General features: G+C 34.4%; 1 protein-coding gene across 7 annotated transcripts in view; it reads right to left on the bottom strand.

The window, feature by feature from the left end:
• Nucleotides 1–22,125, bottom strand: part of lrp8 (low density lipoprotein receptor-related protein 8, apolipoprotein e receptor) — a 332,503-nt gene that overhangs the window by 76,888 nt on the left and 233,490 nt on the right. For all 7 annotated transcript variants that reach the window (XM_073953023.1, XM_073953022.1, XM_073953024.1 and 4 more), the window contains 4 exon segments: nt 20,697–21,080; nt 12,850–12,975; nt 9,266–9,388; nt 134–253 (listed from right to left, as the gene is read on the bottom strand). In XM_073953023.1, coding sequence (XP_073809124.1) covers nt 134–253; nt 9,266–9,388; nt 12,850–12,975; nt 20,697–21,036 — 709 coding nt within the window. In that variant the 5' untranslated portion in view covers nt 21,037–21,080.

Below are 22,125 nucleotides of genomic sequence, written 5' to 3'. Positions count from 1 at the left end.
CACGACTATCAAAGTGATGACGCTAAGAGTAAACAAATCATAGATGCTTGCAATGTTGGCTCTTGGGAAAGTGGGTACAATGTAGGGCTGTGTAGCATCAAAATGTCAGTATGTGAAGCAGTATTGATGTTACCTCCACAAGTCTTCTTGTCCAGGAGCTTGTAGCCCGAGGGGCATTGACACTCGAAGCCGATCTGCCGGTCTTTACATATGTGAGAGCAGCCGCCATTGTTTATGGCACATTCATTCAGTCCTGTAATGGAAAAAAATAACAAAAACAAGAAAGGTGGTGTCAAAGGTCACAATGACTGGCAGAAACTTAACTGTAAAAGCTCATGGCAAACTGACACATCTGACGGCTAGACTGCTTGGTTCTCATTCTCTAGGCTGAGCTTGAACACTTTATGAAAAAATCAATCATGACAGACTGGGGAAAAAAATGCTCTCAGACACACAAACACGCACGCACGCACATACTTTAGGGCTACAATAATGATTCTCTTTTTCTAGTGACATGAACCACTATAAACCACCAGACAGAAATTTCACATTAGAGTTGACATTGATGCAACCTAAATAATAATAATAAAAAATAAATAAATAAATAAATAATAATAATAATAATAATAATAATAATAATAATAGGACAAAACTGCAAATAATTCTGTTTAAGACCATGCGGTATCTGGTTTGAGGTTAGCATCCTGAACTAAAGCACAAAATGATGGAAAATGTCAACTCTGTTAATGTCAAGTCAGTTAGTGGTTTAAAAAGTTTAACAATAATTTAATAAACAACAATTAATAACTAAATTAAATGTTCTCAAATCAAATTAAAACATTTTGAATTATTAAATTCATTAAAAGGGATCAATCAAACAGTCAAAAAAAAAGCAATCAAACAATTGCCTAGGCTGAGCTTTAGGTTTGAAGACGTTATAAGAAAGTGATGAGGTGAGTGGAATCTAACTGAAAGACTAGCCTTAAAAGCTTGAAAATCTGTAAGAGAGAGTGACAGAATAATATGGCAAAGGTCTCGCTGGTATTGCACTCCATAATTCTTCTCTGAGCAACAAACAGATGTGGGCATTGGGTGAAGGTTCCCTCCATTAAAGATGACAGGGAGAATTCACATATATCACTCTTATATTTCATATCTACAGTGTGCCTGCTTTTCAAGACTTGAATGCAGGAAAAAAATAAATATAAATAACATATATATATATATAAATATATAAAGTTGTTACTACAATTATCATAAAAAAATTTAATATTAATGTCTATTTTTGGGCCTGAAATTTTAAAACACTTTCTACTATTGTTATTTTAACTGTTTTCGCACATGCTAACACAGCAAATAATAACAATATGAATTGGTAATAATAATAATAACAATAAAAAACAATATGTAATAATAGTAATACAAAATAAAAATAATTATCAAAGTATGTTTAATTCTCATGCCATCGATCAATTATTCTGACAAATATAATTGAGACATGATGAACAATAAAAAAAGCTGAAGAAAAATATGCTTCCTCTATATATTGAGGTATACATTATAATATCAATATTTTTGTTTTAAATTAGTGAATGATAATAATAAAAAGAAAAATAAATACAAGCTACACATTTTTTTTTACAAACTATTAATGCAACAAAATATTTGTTAAATTATGAAGTTCTTCATCATAATAATAGTAATAATGCAACATACATAATATAAATAATTTATTAATAAATATTATCCTGAAATGGTGAAATCTTTTAAACAAATTATAACAGAGTTTGAAAAAAACTTTTTTAAAAATCTTCAAATTTTGTATTTTCTAGAGTCTCTATTAAAGCAAAGCCAATTTCATTTTAAATGATCGGAACTGGAAGAAACCATGTTGTCAGTAAGTTCTTTTAAAGGGCTTTTTTTCTAAATTCTGTGCCTCATTAGTTTACTCTGATTCCTCTGTTTATTCCTTGAAACCACTATGGGAACGGGACCAAGAAGTTCTGTTTAATTCCTGAAGATGGGTCCAAGATCTGTGATGGTACTTTTACAAAATGTACCTCAATTTCCATACAAGAACAACCTTTTTCCACAAAATTTATTTTAGACCTGTTCGGCGGCATAAAATTTTCCCAGCTTGTTACGACCTGTTTTAAGTGCAAAACTTGTAAGGGCACTTTTTTCATGTATTTTGGTCCTGTGTTCACATCTATTTTGGAGAAGGGTTCATTCCACAATCCAGGAGATAATTGAAAAATGTTTCATTTTCTATCCCTCACTTTTTTGTTGAATGACATTCCTGAAGACCTTTTTGCTCAGAGCTCTAACCTCTGTCTACAACTCTTACATTTCTGGCTAAGAAATATATATTACTAAAATGATCTACTTCTCAAATTCCAACTATTTCCATGTGGATTTCTCAGTTGTCAGTCTTTCTTTCTTTGGAAAATTAACCTATGACCTCAACCACAAACAGGACAAAATCAGGAGACATTGAGAACCTCTCCAATCCTTTTTAAATAAACTTTTAACTTTTTATTTTAGGACAGTTCTGGCTTCTTTTATTTAGTTTTGATTATTTTATACATTTTTGATCATTATTATTTTTTTAAACATACATTTGTAAAGTTTTATTTAATTTTCAACGCTTGGGGATGGTATGTTTGTTTGTTTGTCTGATTGTCTTTGCCTTTGTTGTTTGTTCTATTTGAAAATCCTTAATAAAACTAAACAAATAAATAAATAAATATTTTTTGTAAATATAGTCTGTCATTCATAGTTTTATATTATTATTATAATAATATAACAATATAATAATAATAACAACAGCAACAACAACAATAATAATAATAATAATAATAATAATAATAATAATATTATTATTATTATTATTATTATGCTGGTTCGAGCCTCTGCTGGCTCAGTTGGCGTTTCTGTGTGGAATGTGCATGTTCTCCCTGCGTTTGTGTGGGTTTCCTCCGGGTGCTCTAGTTTCCCCCATGCGGTACAGGTGAATTGAGAAAACTAAATTGTCTGTAGTGTATGTGTGTGAATGAGTGTGTATGGATGTTTTTATGAGATGGGTTGCAGCTGGAAGGGCATCCATACGTAAAACATATGCTGGATGAGTTAGCGGTTCATTCCGCTGTGGCGACCCCAGATTAATATAAGGACTAAGCCGAAATGATAATGAATAATAATAATAATAATAGTAGTAGACAAACAAATAATTGATGTGTCGTGGTTTGCCCACACTATACAACACTCACAAAGCACCCTGACAGAGTAAAACAGACAGGTGAAGGAAGAAGGAGAGGAAGAGAAAAGGAGAAAGAGAACAATAGCTGATGCTAATGCTGAGGAGCAGCTGACAGCAGGAGATAGACGAGGGACAGAAACACTACAGGAAGTTCAAGCAAAATGGGGGAAAGAAACGATGAAAGGAGACAGGCTGAGAGAGGACGAAGGACAATGCCTGTGGGTAAGAGAAATGCACAAGTCAGGGACGTTCTCCGTATAGCAAAAAAAAACAGCATTTTCTCCAGTCCACATATGATGCATGTATAACAAGAAAAGGATGCACTGGTGAACGTGACAGAAGTGTAATCCCTGGCACCGGGCCGAGAGATTTAGCATGCATAGCTGCGGTGGCCCACTTGGAGCCAGCCCAGAATTCATTGGGCTCGGAGCATCAGGTGCCTGCACTAATCTCATCTGCTAGAGTGGAGGAAATATATAGCATCCTGAAGAGCCTCGATGAGACGATGTGTTTCACATTAAATAGTGAACATAACTATGAGGACAGGGAGATCTGAGAGCAAGGTGTTGGCATTTCCTAAATACCATATCCATCAAATTACTATACAGCCACAAGCTGCTAGAAGAGAATCTCTCATCCACCACCATAGATATATACACTAGATGTCGCCTGGCCTATTGTTGTCTATTGAACGGAATGCGTCAATAGCGCCGCTATCTTGCTACAGGGTAGCGCTCCTTTGAAATGAATGCGGGACCAAGGTACAGTGGAGGACTGTGGCCATCCAAAGCCAGAGATATACACATATATACATACATGCATACATCGGGAGTTTTCCTGGATGTTAGTATGTAATTTTTTTTTCTAATTACGAAAATTATAATTTTACATCACTTTTCTACATTGATGGATCAGTGACCACACGGGCATTCCAGACAAAAAGCTTGTGTTTGTGTGTACAGAAATGTACTATTCACCCTCCCTGTTAAACTTGATCTAATCATGTCCTGAAACACAGCTTGTCTCCTGCTTTCACTTCTCATACTGACGGAGGGAGCGATTTGTTTGTGAATGAATCCCCCGAACGACTCTTTCACTAACGTTAGCCGGCAATAATACACGTTTCTGGCAGCGTAGCATGTCGTTGTCATATTTCTTTTGCATTGTTTGCTGATTTTATTCAACAAAACTAGCATAAGCCGAGTGTTTTGTGCGAGTTGGAGCTGCTTTGCCGTATGGTGAATGCAGTAAGTGACTGTTATCCTCAATAACGTTACCTGATTAGCACAAAAGTTTAGAACATACAAAAACAGAAAAAACATAATATTACCTATGAAATGTTCTGCCTTTGTGCTTTATTTTCTTTGTTTGCTCGTTACTACACCCGTAGACAGCGCTAAAGTCCCGCATCTTCACGTAATTACACTGTCTTGACTAGTGCGGTTGAATGACGTTTGTCCTGGGAGCACTGTACCAATGTGGCGGCGCTATTGACGCATGCCCAGGGTCCCTATGCGATATCTAGTGTATATATCTATGATCCACCACCATTGTGCAGCATCCACCTGGATGACGCGACGGCAGCCATTTTGCGCCAGACCGCACACTACACACCAGCTGATTGGTGGAGAGGAGAGAGAGTGATGAAGCCAATTATGATATAGGGAGGGTTAGGAAGCCATGATAGACAGAGGCCAGTGGGCAGATTTGGCCCATTTTAACGACCACAGAGAGTCAGGACCTTAATTTAATGTTTTATCCGAAAGACAGTGCTCACAGAGCAGTATAGCGTCCCCCTCACTATACTGGGGCATTAGGACCCACACAGACTGCAGGTTGAGCACCCCCTGCTGGCCTCACTAACACCACTTCCGGCAGCAACCTAGCTTTCCCATGTGGTCTCCCATCCAGGTACTGACCGGGCGCAGCCCTGCTTAGCTTCAAATGCCCTTTATTGGGATAAGACAGTGGAGATTTTACAGACAGGAAAGTGTGGGGAGCAGAGATGGGGGAAGGATCGGAAAAGGACCTTGAGCTGGGAATTGAACTCGGGTCGCCATGAGCACCTTAGTACTATGTGTCGATGCACTAACCCCTAGGTTATTGGCGCCGACTGTTCAAACCAATTTTATTAATATTTAAGAATAAATTTTAAATGTGCCTTAATTACATTTTTAATAATTATATGTTTTTTACATTTTATAATAAACTTCTTACAACAAAAACAAACAATCCCATTTATAACACAATAGTGCTCAATGATGAATACCTTGAATACTCTTGATTTGCTCATCAAGGACCCTTACATTAAAAAAAAAATCTAATTCATTTATTCATTCATTTTCTTTTCAGCTTAGTCCTTTTATTAATCCTGGGTCGCCACAATGGAACGAACCGTCAACTTATCCAGCACATGTTTTACGCAGCGGATGACCATCCAACTGCAACCCATCTCTGGGAAACATCCCTTACACACTCATGCACTACATACAAATTAGCTTACCAAATTCACCTGTACCGCATGCCTTTGAACCCACGCAAACATGGGGAGAACATGCAAACTCCACACAGAAATGCCAGCTGACCTAGCCGAGGCTCGAATTAGCGACCTTCTTGCTCTGACAGCACTACCTACTGCACCACCGCGTTGCCTAAATCTGATTCATACATACTTAATTGAAACATTTTATTTGCTTTTTTTTCTTTCTTAACAATTGAACAAACAAACAAACAAAAGGTTATTTCAAAAATAGAAATGACGAGGTCTGTTGAAGGCATTGGCCCCAACCTTCGCATTATTCTCCCTCTCTTCTCAGATAGAATGGAGGGCCAAATCAAAGATTCCCATTGGCCAACTTTGCTCAGTGTGCCCTAGTTTGGCCATCTTTAGTATAATGTAACAATGTCAACTAAGGGAATGTCATCTAAGTGACTAAATGCACAATCCTGTGGGTCGGTCAGTATTCTTTGTAATGGTTTCCTCATGGTTATGTGTTAGCACTTCATTTATTTTCTATATTTATTTATGATTCCAGTTGTGAAATAAGTCCAGCTAAAATACATTTAGTGTATATACTGATCTCAAATGACTGCAAACAGCAGCACACATTTAGGTTGTAATATTTTATTAACAACCTTTTTTCTCACAAAGGTTAAATATGTAATACCAATCTCCCTTGCAAAAAACAAACTGGAACTGCATAAATAACTACATCTTAAAAAAGAAAATGTGATCTACCTCTACCACTTCTACACCTGTCCAACTTATCAATGTGTAGTTAGTAAGATATTTCTAATTGACTGCCTGCAAGTCAGATATTTTAGTCAATAGCATGACTGAGCCTGTGGATAAAATCAAATAAATCGAATTATTTGAAATACAAATAACAAAACTATTGACTTAAATCTAAATAAACATTTTAAAAGATAATAAAAAATGTAAACAGTAATATTATAATATTAAAATGAAAAAAAAAAAAGAACAAAACTAAAAGTCAATCCAAATATTAGTAATAGCATCGAAATACTACAATAACAATTTAAAACTAATGTTGAATATTAAAAATAATTGCATTAGATATTAATAACAATAACAATTGTTTACATCAGATTGTTTCTCCATCTGCTATTCAAACCAAGAAAGGTAGACCTGCTCAAACCAATACACTTCTACAAAAGCACAAAGTATACTTCAGTTTATATGGAGGGCCAGTGTTCTAGAGAGTTTAGCTCCAATCCTGATCAAATACACCTGAACCAGCTCATTAAGGTCTTGGTAGATATACTAAAAACTTTAATGGCAAGTGTGTTCAAGCACGTTGGAATAAAACTCAGCAGGACACCGGCCCTGCAGGACCGAATGTGGACACCCCTGACCTACACTGTAATATAAATATAACATAAAGTCATGACTACAAATGTTTGAAGTTATGCAACTCAATATTTTAGTCAGTTTGATTGAAATAAGTTGAGAAAAACCTAAGTTGATCCCACTACAATAATTATGGCAGCAAGCATTTTTTACAGTGCATGCAATAACTGTCCACCTTGAGAATATTAGAGGGCATTAAAAGATATCCACAACTGTTTTAAACAAGTACAAAGACATTCTAAGTGATCATAACTTTTGGAGAGAAAATCTGCTGATAATGAACAAGGATCAATATTTCAATAGTACAGTGGTTCTCAAACTGTGGTACGTGTACCACTAGTGGTACGCAGGCTTCCTTCTTGTGGTACACGGAGGAATGAAATGTCATGTACATGCTACATATATTTCAAAGTTTATCTAAAATTATGTATATAATATGCCATATATGACATATAGGCTATACTTCTGAGGTAATCTGCCACGTTTTTTTAACTGTGCAGAGTTGTAGCTGCTTTACTGGGCCTACTACGCTACTGTATTTCACTACTGCTCATTTTGGTGGTACTTGGAGAGACAATTTTTTTCTGAGGTGGTACTTGATGAAAAAAGTTTGAGAACCACTGCAATAGTATATATGCGTTAACATAAAAAAAATGCACAGACTTTTTCAGCTCCAGCTTATCACTGAAGAAAAAGTCCAGTTCCTCAGTGTGATGAAAGACAAGACCAGAGAAAGAGAAAAAAAGCAGATCTATGGAAACCTGCTTTCTCTGAGGAGAGCATGCTGGGCACGTTCTCCTTGTATGATGGCACCCAAGGGAAGACGCTTGCTTTGATCATAATGATCGCTCTGTGGCTTGTTGGCCCTTGATCAACAGAAGCCTACACTAATAAGCCAACACTGCCTATAAGCTCCAATTCTGATCCAGAATCACTTTTCCCTCTTCAAATCCAGCATTACTAGTTAGAAAGAAAAAGCTGACCGTAGATGACCTGCTCTGAGCAACTTCATTTAATACTCGCTTATGAAAAACAAATATCTTCACCTCTAAAAGACAGTGTTCATACAATTTCAAATAGTTTTACCTTTGGCTTCCTTTCATAAAACTACAAAGTAGTCATACAGCAATCAATTATTTGTATTTTCAGGGTTTCTGCAGCTTTCAGCAAGTTAAATTTAAGACTTTTAAAGACATTTTTTAATATAATGAATGACATTTTAGACTAAGGAGTTGTTCAAATGGTCAAGTTGATATATATATATACATATATATATATATATATATATATATATATATATATATATATATATATATATATATATATATATATATATATATATATACACATATATACATACATATATATATATATATATATATATATATATATATATATATATATATATTTGTAGCTTAATACATTTAATATATATAGTAATAATAAATATATATATGCATATTTTAATTAATTCTGAAAAAAATATGTCTGTCCAGGTCAGCTTCCTCAGCAGTAAATACATGGAGAACCTTTAAACAAATGTTATTGTAAGAAAAATAATTAAACCATTATGGCAAATGGAGTTCAAAATTACATTCTTAAGCAAAAATAAAAGTTTTATTGAGATGGATTGTTGGTGATTGGATGAGTGTTGGGCAGATCGGTTAGCTATACATAAACAGAGGAAAATTGAGATCCGTGGATACCCTGATTTTATCAGTATTTATTTGTAAAACATTTACTGAAACATGCTGTGTTGTATAATGGAATGAATGGCAAGTATTAAATTTGTTTAGGCTTGACATTTAAAACAAACTTTGTTTAGTTGACATCTGTTTGTGGTTTTATTTAGTGCTACCTTTCGCTAAAACTAAAGGTTAATTTAAATCATAAATAAATAGAAACAGTAAAGCCTAAAACTTAAAAAGATCTTAAAAAAAAAACGAAGTAACATCAAATTACAATTAAAACTGAAACTAATTATTTAAAAATAGAAAAACTATTAAAAATATAATATAATATTATATATATATAATATAATATAATACATGCAACAAAGGTCCAAAGGTATATAAAAATATATATTTCTTTTTGAAGATCCACCATATGTATTTATGCAAAAGTGCTAGACTCACCGCACTCCTTCACAGGCTCATCAGACCAGTCTTTGCAGTCCCTGATAGTGTCACACACTTTGCTGCTATCGATACACTCCCCACTCTTACACATGAACTTCAGCGGCCCTTCACATTTGTTGGCTGTGAATGACACAAAATAAAAGGTTCTTACACTTCTGATCTTTCAAGAGTACCACAAAAACAATCTGAATTATGTAGAGTGGGAACTGCTGTTACACCAAACACATTTTCAAATGACACTCTTGTATTTTTTGCTGCATGATGACAACAGACATTGAAAAGAGGCTGTCAACCTTAAAGCAAGCACATAAAATCACTATAAAGTCCATTTATAAATTGAAAATCTTCTAAAGCCTGTGGAAATCTGTGGCTTTAGGGAATTTGGAATATGATGCATGAGGTATAAGCCTTGCTTAAAGTGGAATATAATGAAAATCTGGATAGACAGTGCTCAGCATATACAAGTACACCCCTCACAAATATCTCTTTTAAATTCATATTTTTTTAATAGGAAGCTATACAATATTATATTTGTGCATATACATTAGGTTAGTCAGTATTAAAGCCAAATCTGGAGCTTAGTTAAAAAAATAACTTACGATAACGGTCCAAAAAACTAGTACACCCAAATTTATATGTTATAGAAAAATATTAAATACAAATTTTAAAAAGAGGAAAAATCTCATTCTTATGTTAATTCAGTGAGTATGAGTCCAATCAGAACAAAACACAGAGTCTTTTATTAATACAGAAAGATAATACATAAACAGATTATTAAAATGCACACTCATGGCGGTGTTTGTACAAAGTTTCTAATGAGATTACAACAATGATCATTGTGTCCTCTTAATTTAAGTTTATCTGAGTTTATAATGAATTTATTGTTTGTGTGGGACTCTTATTTTGAAAACATGCAAAGTATCATTGTTATGGTGCTCGGCTGTAGCACTGATTAAATAAACAGAGTGATGACAGATGACATTTGATGACCTAAAATTGTCTGTATGCACAAAAGTCTGCAATTTCATTCAGATCATTTAAGCATTTTATTTATGCAAATTTGTGAAAATTTATATTCATTCAGTTTTTATATTAATTCAGGAATATTGTTGAATAATATGCAAATGTTTATATGATGTATGTACAATACAGCTTGTAAAGTAATATTACAATGCGTAATAGGTAGCCTTTTAGAACATATATGATATGAGAGACTGATGTCATTTACCAAACAAGTGGTTCTAACTTGATTTGCGCTGTAAACCTTAAACATTTTCAAACATTATCATTTTTTTTTTTATTTCATGTAAGAAGTTTTTAGTGACTTTGCTCTCAAAATCATTGTGCATAAATCAGCAGATAATGTGCTGAAATAGTAACAGGGTATATGCAGCAATCCTAAAGGTAATTTCAATACTTTTATAAGACTTTTTAAAGACCTTCTCAGAATATTTGAAGACCTCAACGCTAATTCAAGTTCTAATCAGAATCAAACCTTTAACTTAATAAACAGTTGTTAATAAAAAGTTGTAGTTAAATAAATCAATGGAGCACAACCATGCAACATAACTCAGATAAGCTCGGAAGAAACAAACTTGAAAGAATAAATTACGTTGTTGTTTTCAATGACGGGCTTCAGCCACTGTCTTTTTCCAATCAGGAGTACGCAAACGTACATTTAGCAATTTTGCTGTCTGTTTCGCTCTATAGTTTCGCTATATGCAGAGAGCGTCACATTACCTTCCCACGTTTGTCGCATATTACGTGACAACACCCGGACAAAGGAGCTTGGCTGGATGTGCCCGGCCCGAACCAATCACATGGATTAAGGAAAATAAGTATAGTGGGGTCAAACACTTCGGACAATGCTTGAACAAAATTTAAGACCTCGTAAAAACCCGATTAAGACTTAATTATCTCATAATTTATTTATTAACCTTTAATGCTTTTTAAGACCCTGCGGACACTCTGAGTAAAAAAATATCTGCAGGATCTGACTCTGCACACGAGGAAACAACTCCACACAGAAGTTATTGCCATTAGCATATAAATTTAAAATTTGCTTCTCTGATTTAAGACTATTTTAAGGCCTTAAGAATCGCAGAAATCTAGAGCAACCCAGATAAAAGTCTACTAATGTCACACAAAAGGAATTTGGAATGACATTAGGATAATAAAACAAGAGAATTAAAAGTCTAATTGATAACTATTTTAAATAATAAACATCTTCCTGGATAAACATAAATGTTTGGACCTGGATGGATCATCCAACCACATCCATAATAGTATCCAGGGCTTTATATTAAAACCCGCCAACCCGCCAAATCCGGGTAAATTTCAGCTTTGGCGGGTTAGACAGACACCTCTACTAGCCACTTTGGCTGGTTGAAAATCATTTTTAAATAGTAGTTTTCCTAAAAGCAGTGTTCAACAGTATAAGGATGACCCAATATGCATGCAAATGTGATCTAAGAATCAAGAAATAAAATAATTGTGATCACGCGAGCAGAAGAAAGCAAGTGAATACCGAATGAGATAATGGTCTTTACTCGCGCTAACAGCTGATGTGATACGCGCGACTTCTTAAAACGCGTGCGCGCGACTGCTTAACGCTTGCACGCTCCCAAATCGTGAAGCAACCGTGTCTGGAACGTTCTGGAAACGCAACTGTCACCGGTTCTCTTTCAGATAAACTAGACAAAAAGTGATGAACATGCATCCACAGTCCTGATGCTTTTAAGAGCTCAAAATTTGTCTTTTTGTAAGCAGCACCGGTTGCTTTCACTTTGAACAGATTATTAAATTATTTTAATAATTTATTTAAACAAGCTATTTTGCTTGTTTTGACACATTAAACATTTGTGGCTGAGAAATAATTATCGTTTAGTGTGGTTAGAGATAAATTTGGTAAATCGTTAATTTTGAGCTCTAAAAAAAAGTCATGAAAAATAAAAACTAATTGCAATATAACACTATGAAACCATGACTCCTTTGCTCATGCTCATTGAGCAAGCTCATACTCGACTAACAAAAAGTGAAATAAATAAGGACACATGTGGCCATAACACAAAATTTAAATCAAGTAAATTTAGCATGTCAAAGTCAAATTTATGCATATAAAATATATTTTCCCAACAACAAAATTGTGGCTAGTAAAAATGCAGAGTGGCTAGTAACATTGGAAAACTAGAAGCCACAGTGGCCAGTGATTAAAAAAGGTAATGTAAAGCCCTGATAGTATTCATAAACCTAACCAAATACAAACACAGGGCACTAATTGGTCGACATGAATTATGATCCAATGTACTCAAAATAAATCGTGTTATGCATCAATCACCAGATATAACCATGGAATAATGAATCTTTCAAGGTGATTTTGATTGAAGGTGCCATATGGGAAGTGTGCCACAGAACCCTGGCATCATGTAGGAGTACATCTGCTTGGTCTCGAAGTGCTTTGTGTGAATGTTAAGTTGATTGGGGCCGCATGATTGGGCTCACTCTAGCCTTTCATCTTCAGTGAAAAACGCTGCTGGAATAGAGGCGAGATGATCAAATGGGAGACTGTTGAAGCTACTCACTTCTGTTGACGCAGCCGGCCTCATCGCTGAAATCTGGACAGTCGTGCACTTTGTTACACTGTTTAGTGCCGTGAATGCAGGAGCCGTCGCCACACTGGAACTGATCAGGACGGCAGGTCAACACAGCTGCAGGACACAAAACAAATTCGCATGTGAGACTATTGTTTTCTTATTTATCAGCCTGGCCAATTAAGCAAGCAATCTTTTGGAGATTATCATGGCAGCAGGAAATTGCGGAGCAGAATCTGGCTTAATCCCAGTTTAAGTTGGAGCTAACAGTCTTTCAAGTAATAATGTTAGTTAATTTCCAGTATGAAAAATAAATAGTCCCTCCTGGATTTTACAGGGACATTTTTTTATTAGTATATATATATATATATATATATATATATATATATATATATATATATATATATATATATATATATATATATATATATATATATATATATATATATATATATATGAAGCCTAAAATGACCGATTTAGTGATAGCTTGTCACCAAATCTATAGATTTATTTGCTTCAATTATTGTGTTTTGTGAAAACACACTAAAATCTTGTAAAATGTATATATTTTTTCATCTCACTAACCATTGGTATTCTAAAAACCTGGGTGGAATGACTGGACATAAATGTTTTTATTATTATTCAACAGTGGTTTATTGAAGAATTTATGACTTTGTGAAAGTTTAAAGTTTTTGTGAAAAAAAGTTGACAGTTTTGGAACAAGTGAAGGTTGGGAAAATGATGACAGAATTCAGCTTTGGGTGAACTATAAATTTAAGTATTAAAAAAAAAAAAAAAAAAAATCCGTAGTGTATGTTTGTGAATGAAAGTGTATGGGTGTTTCCCATTGATGGGTTGCAGCTGGAAGGGCATCCGCTGCATAAAACATATGCTGGATGAGTTGGAAGTTCATTCCGCTGTGGCGACCCCAGATAATAAAGGGACCAGGCTGAAAAGAAAATAAATGAATGAATGAATGCATTGGGGTTCTGTTCCTTTAACATTTCAATTTATTTAAAAAACACTCTAGCTTTTTTTCTTTTTGAATCCATTCAGATGATCTCCCGGTCTGATGAAAGCACTTTTAGCTAAGCTTAGCATAGATCATTAAATCAGATTAGACTATTAGCATCTGTCTCAAAAATGATCAAACACAAAGATCATTTTCCTATGTAAAGCTTGACTTCTGTAGTTACATTGTGTACTAAGACTAATGGAAAATGAAAATACTGTACCTATTTTCTAGGTTGATATGACTAGGAACTATACTGTCATTCTGGCATAATAATTAAGAAACTTTGCTGCTGTACCATGGCGGCGTCTAGCAAGGTTTCTTATTACACTAAAATGAGCTTATAGTTTCTAGCCATAACGATCTAGAAAATTAACATGTTTCATTTTCCCTCAGTACACTATGCAATTATAGAATAGTCAAGTTTATATAGGAAAATGATCAAAACTCTTTGGTCACTTTTAAGAGGAATGATGCCCAATTTAATGATCTATGCTAAGCTAAGCTAAGTTAAAACAACTCCTGCCAGATCTGATCTGCTGAATAGATTGAAAAAAATGGTAAAAGTCAACTCTTTAACTTGAGTTGAGTTGTAAAATAGGCCTAATTACAAAAAAAGTAGAGTGCTTCGTTTCAGACTACTCAAAACTCATTCATTTATTCATTCATTTTCTTTTCGGCTTAGTCCCTTTATAAATCCGGAGTCGGGATGGAGAATAAACCGCCAACTTATCCTGAATATGCTTTTTTATGCTTTTTTTTTACGCAGCAAATGGCCTTCCAGCCATAACCCATCACAGGAAAACACTACAGAAAACTACATAGAGTAAATTATTCTATTTCTTTTTAATTCCACATAGACTGTGAAATTCTTCTTGTATGAAAGAATCTGCCAAATAGTGAAATTGAACATCTAAAAGATAAAACCATGAGATGAGCCATTATGCTGCCAGATAATAACATGTATACCAAAGCATGCACTGCTTATTTATAATAATCAAACATTTGGCTTTTACCTCATTTCAAAAACACAACCCTTTATAGGGCAGTCAATGTTTTTTTTCCAATGAGTATTTCAATGAGTGCCCTATAAAGTGTTGCGTTACTGGTGTGTTACTCTGGGTTGTTACAAGACTTTTGAATGTTTTTGAATATATCTATTGTCATCCATGTCAATGAAGTTACAATATATGGTTCTTCACCTGATAAAGAATTAAGGCTTATTTGCAAAAGAGTTTCCTCAGAAAAAAAAAAAACCCTCAGAAAATAAAAACAATCAGTCACTTCCTCTGGGACACAAAAGAGCACTGAGGAAAGAAAAATGTGCTGTTTGGCAAAGAAAGTTCTTAATTTTTCACATTCATCTTTTAAAATCCTTTTAATCTTTCATACGGTGTACTTCAGAGAAGCTGCAGAGGGAAAACATCCACCGTGATCAATTTCACCAGTACACATAATTTATCTCATGGCAGAATGAAAATACTTCTGCATAAAAATACTTCTGGCCTACAAATTTGCCCTGTTTTCCAGTGAAAATATCTAACAAGGCTTTATACAATATATATTTACTTGGAAAACAAAATAGCAAATGATATTAATGATTCATAGTATTAAGTTAAACTCTTTATAAATGAATATGTAATATCACCTCTATTTTGCATCATTAACTGTAACTTGGTGGACAAACAGTTACTTAATACTCATAAACTGAACACTAGACAGAGGAAAAACTTTAATATAAAAACTATAGCAACTGTTTTTGTTTGGTCGAATTATTAAATTCTAAGCTAACTAAAATCAGTTAGTTACAAATTCTCTGTAGTTAAATAGAAGTAATATCTTAGACAAATTTGCAACTACACTGTAAAACACTGAAAAATTTTGCTATTTCACTGTAAAACCCAACTGTGAACATTATCAAATGAAACGAGTGTAGTTAACTCAAAATTTACTTGATTAAATTGAGTTAATTAAATACCTCATTACTTCAAATTAAATGGAGTAAGTTCACAGTACTCATATAAATTAGTTTTTTTTTAACTTAAATGGTTTAAAGCATTCAGTTTTCTCAAACAGTTTGAGTTGCCTTAACTTATTGGGTTTTACAGTACTCAGTTGGTTTGAGTTCTCTTCATTTTTTGGGTTGTGCCGTGCTCAAATTGCTTCATGTACTTAACCTGATTAAGTTTACAGTACTCATTAGGAATAGTTTTTGAACTTAAATGGTTTGTTGCAATCGGTTTTCTCAAATAGTTTGACTTACCTTAACTTTTTTGGTTTACAGTGTGGATTTAAATAAGCATTAGCTTAATTAACTACAAATAAAAACGTATGACATACTTCATTTACTGTAAGTAAATATTCCCAATTTTATTTATTTAAATCACGATGTAATTATTGCAAAAAACAAAAGTAAAAAAAAAAACAACAACAAAAAACTAATAAAAATAAGGAGATTAAAGAGATATTTAAATCAATACAATAAAACTTCAAATAAAATGCAATAAAATCTTAAAATAATTATTATTTTACAAACAAAACTGTAAAATTTAAAAATAAAAAGTAACTAACCTTTTATATTTTTTGATAAAAGTATCCTTAAAATACACAGAAAATGTAATAAAAATAAAAATCAAATAAAATAATACAATGGGAATATGTCCTGGTAATTAATAATACATTTTAAGGACATTTCTGTTCATTTTAATTCCTTTATATTAATACCCTATATTTTACAGTTGGGCGACGCGGTAGCACAGTAGGTAGTGCTGTCACCTCATAGCAAGAAGGTCGCTGGTTTGAGCGTAGGCTTGGTCAGTTGGCATTTCAGTGTGAAGTTTGCATGTTCTCCCCGTGTTTGCGTGGGTTTTCTATGGGTGCTCCGGGTTTCCCCACAGTCCAAAGACATGCGGCACTGGTGAACTGGGTAGGCTAAATTGTCCGCAGCTTATGAGTGTGAATAAGTGTTTCCCAGTCATGGGTTGAAGCTGGAAGGGCATTCGTTGCGTAAAACATATGCCGGATAAGTTGGCGGTTCATTCCGCTGTGGCGACCCCAGCTAAATAAAGGGACTAAGCCGGAAAAAAAAATGTTATGAATTAATTTTACATTTGTTTTTTATGTAAAACAAAACTATTTTAACATATTTACAGACATAAAAAAATAATAAAACTATCCTACAATTACAATTTGTAAAGATAACATTAAATAAATAATAAAAATAGGATAAGACCAATAAAATACATAAAACAGCATATAAAATATCTTTACCAGCAAAACATAAATCAAATTTAACTAATATTGAAAAATGCTTTGCATCCTAACTAAATAATAGTGTTTTAAGGAGGGCAGACAATGGCCTACAAAAATGCCAAGGTGAGACTAACACCCATGAAGGCTTTCTCAAGAGCTACATCCATACCTCAAAACACATGTGTTGCCTAGCAACCAGCAAGACTCAGGCACATTACCATGATCCTTAAAACAGCAGAAGATTTACACAGCATCTCAACTCATGAAAATACATCATCATTATCTCCATAAACACACACACATGCAGGAGCAAACTGTTCTCATCAGTGTGCACATGCTCTGCATAGCAATCTGCCTAAAAACAAACCGTTTTGCAGGTTTTGTCTGTGATTAGGATTACATGTGCTCAAACAAAGCCATGCTGGTTTCCTCATGCCTCATGGAGAAACACATCTTTAAGCTAAAGTTAATAAACATTCACACTGACTGACTCAGATTTTACCACATTAAGTGTTAATTAAAAGACATGATTAATTACATGATATGCTAATTCATCAATATGGTTATTCACAAATGGATCAAAGAAGCTCTAAACCATAAAGGTATAATGCAGTTTTACATTTTCATTTTACATATACGTTAGAATGTATTATTTATTTATTCATTCATTCATTCATTCATTCATTTTCTTTTCAGCTTAGTCCTTTAATTTATCAGGGATCGCCACAGTGAAATGAAACCACCAACTTATCCAGCATAAGTTTAATTGATGCAACAACTTTCATATTTATTGCAAGCATGACGCCACTGGCTTGCATAGTTCGGGACCTGTAGAGCTGCGCATCGATGAATTTGCTCTTCAGTGTTTAAACTCAGCAGTGAATATTAAACCACAAACCGAACTTCAACACTAAAAACTGGACTGACACTGTTTCAATTTACTTTAATCCCCTATGTGAAGCTTCTTTGACGCAATCTACATTGTAAAAGCGCTATAGAAATAAAGGTGAATTGAACTGAATTTACACAGCAGATGCTCTTCCAGCTGCAATCCAACACTGGGAAACACTCATACACTCTTGCATTCTCACACACACACAAAACGACCAATTAAGCTTAATTCAAATTATCCTTTAGCGCATACCTTTGAACTGTGGGGGAAAGATCCCGGAAGAAACCCACGTGAACAAGGGGAGAACATGCAAACTCCACAAAGAAATGCCAACTGGCCCAGCCGGGACTCGAACCAGCAACCTTCTTGCTCTGAGGCAACCGTGCTACCCACTGCGCCACCGTGTCTATCTATTTAATTATTTATTTGACACTCTTCATAAGTAATAAATGGGTGTGTGTATATAATAATTAATAGATTTTACATTAATTATTTAAATATAATGAATACATTTGTGTAATAAAAGTATAATAAATTATTCATAAATGAACACACTGACTTTTTAAGAATACAGACCAACAAATAATTAACTGATGTTAGAATACATGCAATGCCTTTGTGCTAACAGAATTAACAAGACAATAGGGCCATTTTTCATACCTACACAATGTGCTTTACAAGGGCGTGACACTTTGAGATTGAAAATATTGACAAGAAAAGAATACATGAAGCATTAAGGAGAGCATGTAATGCAACCAAGTGGCAAATTTGCTTATTAATTCAATTAATTAAATCATTCACCACACAGCAATGTAAAAACCTGAGGAAACATGCTTAAGAATAATAATGACAATCAGTGAACACATTTACATGCACACCAATACACTGAAAATTAGCTTTGAAATAACCTGTTATCCTGGTTTACATGCAAACCAATAACCCAGTGATGCAAGTAAACCATGTTTACAAGATAGACTTAACAAATCATTTTGTTTCCCTCCCAAAAGATAATTTATGTATCAAACTGGGGGCATTTGATTTATGTCAGTGGTCTTGTTTAATAAATCTTTAAAAACTGAAGAGTATTTTAACATGCCAGTGTGAAACTTATGGCTTATATAGCCTATTTTCTTTTTATATATTCTGCTGCATTTTGAATACAGCCCTTCTACTGAAAGAGTACAAGATGAAAACACATTTCAATCATTCTTTGGTTTTTGAAAGCATCTGCATTTGTGGTCTATGGCATCCTCCCTAACTTTAAGCCTTTTTCACTCTTTTCTTTAGGTAGAATTATGTTCCTGACACTATTATTTTGAAGATTCATTATTAGATAGGACAGTATTTAGACAGGAAGCAAAGTTGGAGAGTTAGGGGGAACTCGGGATGCCCTGACGTGCTGCTGCTCCATGTGTGGACATGCTAACCACTAGGCTATTGCGCCGACATGTTCCTGACACTATTATAAGAGTTATTATTGTTTCAATAAAAACTTATGGACAAAAGGTCTTCCAGGCTGAAGCAATGCTAGTTTAAAGGTCCCGTGAAGTGTTTTGAGACACATTGTTATTTGATGTTTGCCAATTGTCTCCACTGAAACACCAAATGAGAGTGAGAGATGGAGAAGCTCCTTATCTTTAAAAATAATAATAATAATAATACATACAAAAAAATATTTACTTAGATTTCAACAAATAAGTTTGCAAGCCAGAAAAACTCATTTAAAAATAAAGTATATATGTAAGTAAGACAAAAAAAAAAAAAAAACATGAATCAAATGCATCAGCATTTGCAACAGAAATGCAGGAGACATTTTAGCTTGTTTTTACACAAAGATTTACACAAACAAAAGTTTGCATAAGATGTTGGACAGTGGGTTAAATTTGATTTTAATAAAAATGGGGGAAAACCTGTTTTTTTTTTTAACAGGATGAATTAGTGGAATAGATAATTAAATGATTATTTAATGAAACATGCTGAATGTGGCCTCTTTTCTGTATTTCTGTATTCATGGGCATTGTTGCATTTATTAAAACAAGTCCTAATACTGCACTACTAAATAATGTATTATGCGTAGCAGAAAGAGCTAATATTTAAATGAAATGTGAAAGTTATTTTTCTTTCTCACCATTGTTGTAAATTGTATCACGTTTAATAAATAGGTTTTGTGCATTGCACAATGCCCTAGGTTTAAACGTTCGCACTTGTCCTTGTGCTTACGTTCACATAAAATTTAAAATAAGATAAGCGGTTGTGGGCCCCTCCAAGAAATGGGGGTTCTAGGCGACCACCTATTGTGCCAGTAGGCGATGAATCAGTTAATGGAATAGTTTCCCCAATTATAATATTTCTGTCAACATTTACTATCCCTTTACTTCTTTCAAACCTTTGTGAGTTTCTCCTTTGACTGAGCACAAAAGATGATATTCTGAAAAATGTGGGAAACCTGACTGCCATAATGTCTTAATGCCTACTAAGGAAGTCAATGGTTACAGGTTTTCAGCTTTCTTTATAATATCTTCTTTTGTGTTTGACTCATAAAGGTTTGAAACCACTTGAGATAGAGTAAAAAGTGAGCCAATGTTCATTTTTGGGTGAACTATCCCTTTCATGCTTGAGTTAGAAATCTGCACACAAGCACACTCTGTATATTGAAAGATTTTGGATGTCTTTCAGACTTACGACAGTTTGCTTCATCCGACTTGTCCTTGCAGTCTGGATCTCCATCACATTTCCAGTTGAGATGAATGCACTCTCCGCTCCGGCAGCGAAACTCTCCCATGGAGCAGTGAGGTTTCTGCGGCTCTGTCCTGCGGCTGCACCGCTCCAGAGACTCGTCAGACTTGTCTCTGCAGTCAGGGTCTCCGTCGCAGCTCCACGGTGTTGGGATGCATTCGGAGTCGTTGCAGCGAAACTCATGTGGGCCGCAGGTGCTGGCGGTGGCGGCGGTGCACTTCTCCTCATCACTGCGGTCCCCGCAGTCATCATCACCATCACATACGAATGTTGGAGCCACACACATACGGTTGCGACACTGGAACTCTTTCGCAGGACAAGCCTTGGCATCTGGGGGAAAAATGAGAATTTTATACTGTGAATTCCTTTAAATACTGAAGGTTTTTCATTAAGCCCACTCCACAATTCACACATTACTGTCTGGCAAGTTTGTGTCCTCTACTGATATGCTAAACAGGCAATAATGGTCCAACATTTCTGACCATTATCACCAATAAAACCTTGAAACATTGGGCATGAGTATATTGTAAACCAGTTAAAATATTCCTTTCCAGTTGTCAAAAACATAATTTGTTACTCCATTTTAGTTTTGTAACTATTATATACATCAGTGTAAAATCCATGAATGGTGGAAAAACATATTCAGCAATTGTTTATCAAAACTATAGGTCTCCCCTTTTCCATGGCCTCTCTTTTGGGCTTTAATAAACTTCCTTCAAGTTTTTCTAAACTTTTTTAACAAAAAAACTCTTTCTTTCCCACTGCTGTTGTAATTTCTTGCCAGAAATTATTGGCCATCTGATTATCCCTATGATTGTGCATGGATGAATCAAAGGAGTCTGTACAGTTGTACATGTTTTAGACAAAATCACTTCAAAGTGATTCATATTCAACCTAAACATAAAACACCGGGCAAACTGTTCAGTCGAGTTTAAAAAAAATTTGTACTCTCCAGCCAAAATCATGTCACGTGCAGCAAAAGCAAACCTCCGCAAACACCGCAACGGCGTCACATTCGTTTCGTTCAAGCGAATATTTCACATTTATATTTGCTCTGTTGTATTTACTAATGCTTGTAATTTTTTATGATTTTTGCAAACACACTGCAAAGAAACGGACTTGATTATACCAATCTATTCAAATCAATGAAATCTTTTCAAATAGAGCTATTCAATTCACCTGGTGAAATTATATTCATATCACAATATATATTGCAGTAAGACAGATTTGTCCAATATCGTGCAGCCTTAGTAAAAACTATTAAATAGAGACGACATTATAATGTAGACACTATTAAAACACTGTACATCAACTAGTTGTTCAGTACAGTTCTGTACATACATTATTCTATCTTTCTGAATGCACATGTACAGTG

The sequence above is a fragment of the Danio rerio genome, chromosome 6, assembly GCF_049306965.1.
Source record: "Danio rerio strain Tuebingen ecotype United States chromosome 6, GRCz12tu, whole genome shotgun sequence".
NCBI lineage: Eukaryota > Metazoa > Chordata > Actinopteri > Cypriniformes > Danionidae > Danio > Danio rerio.
The sequence above is the reverse complement of the archived record's forward strand: the minus strand, read 5'-3'. Positions and strand labels throughout refer to the sequence as shown.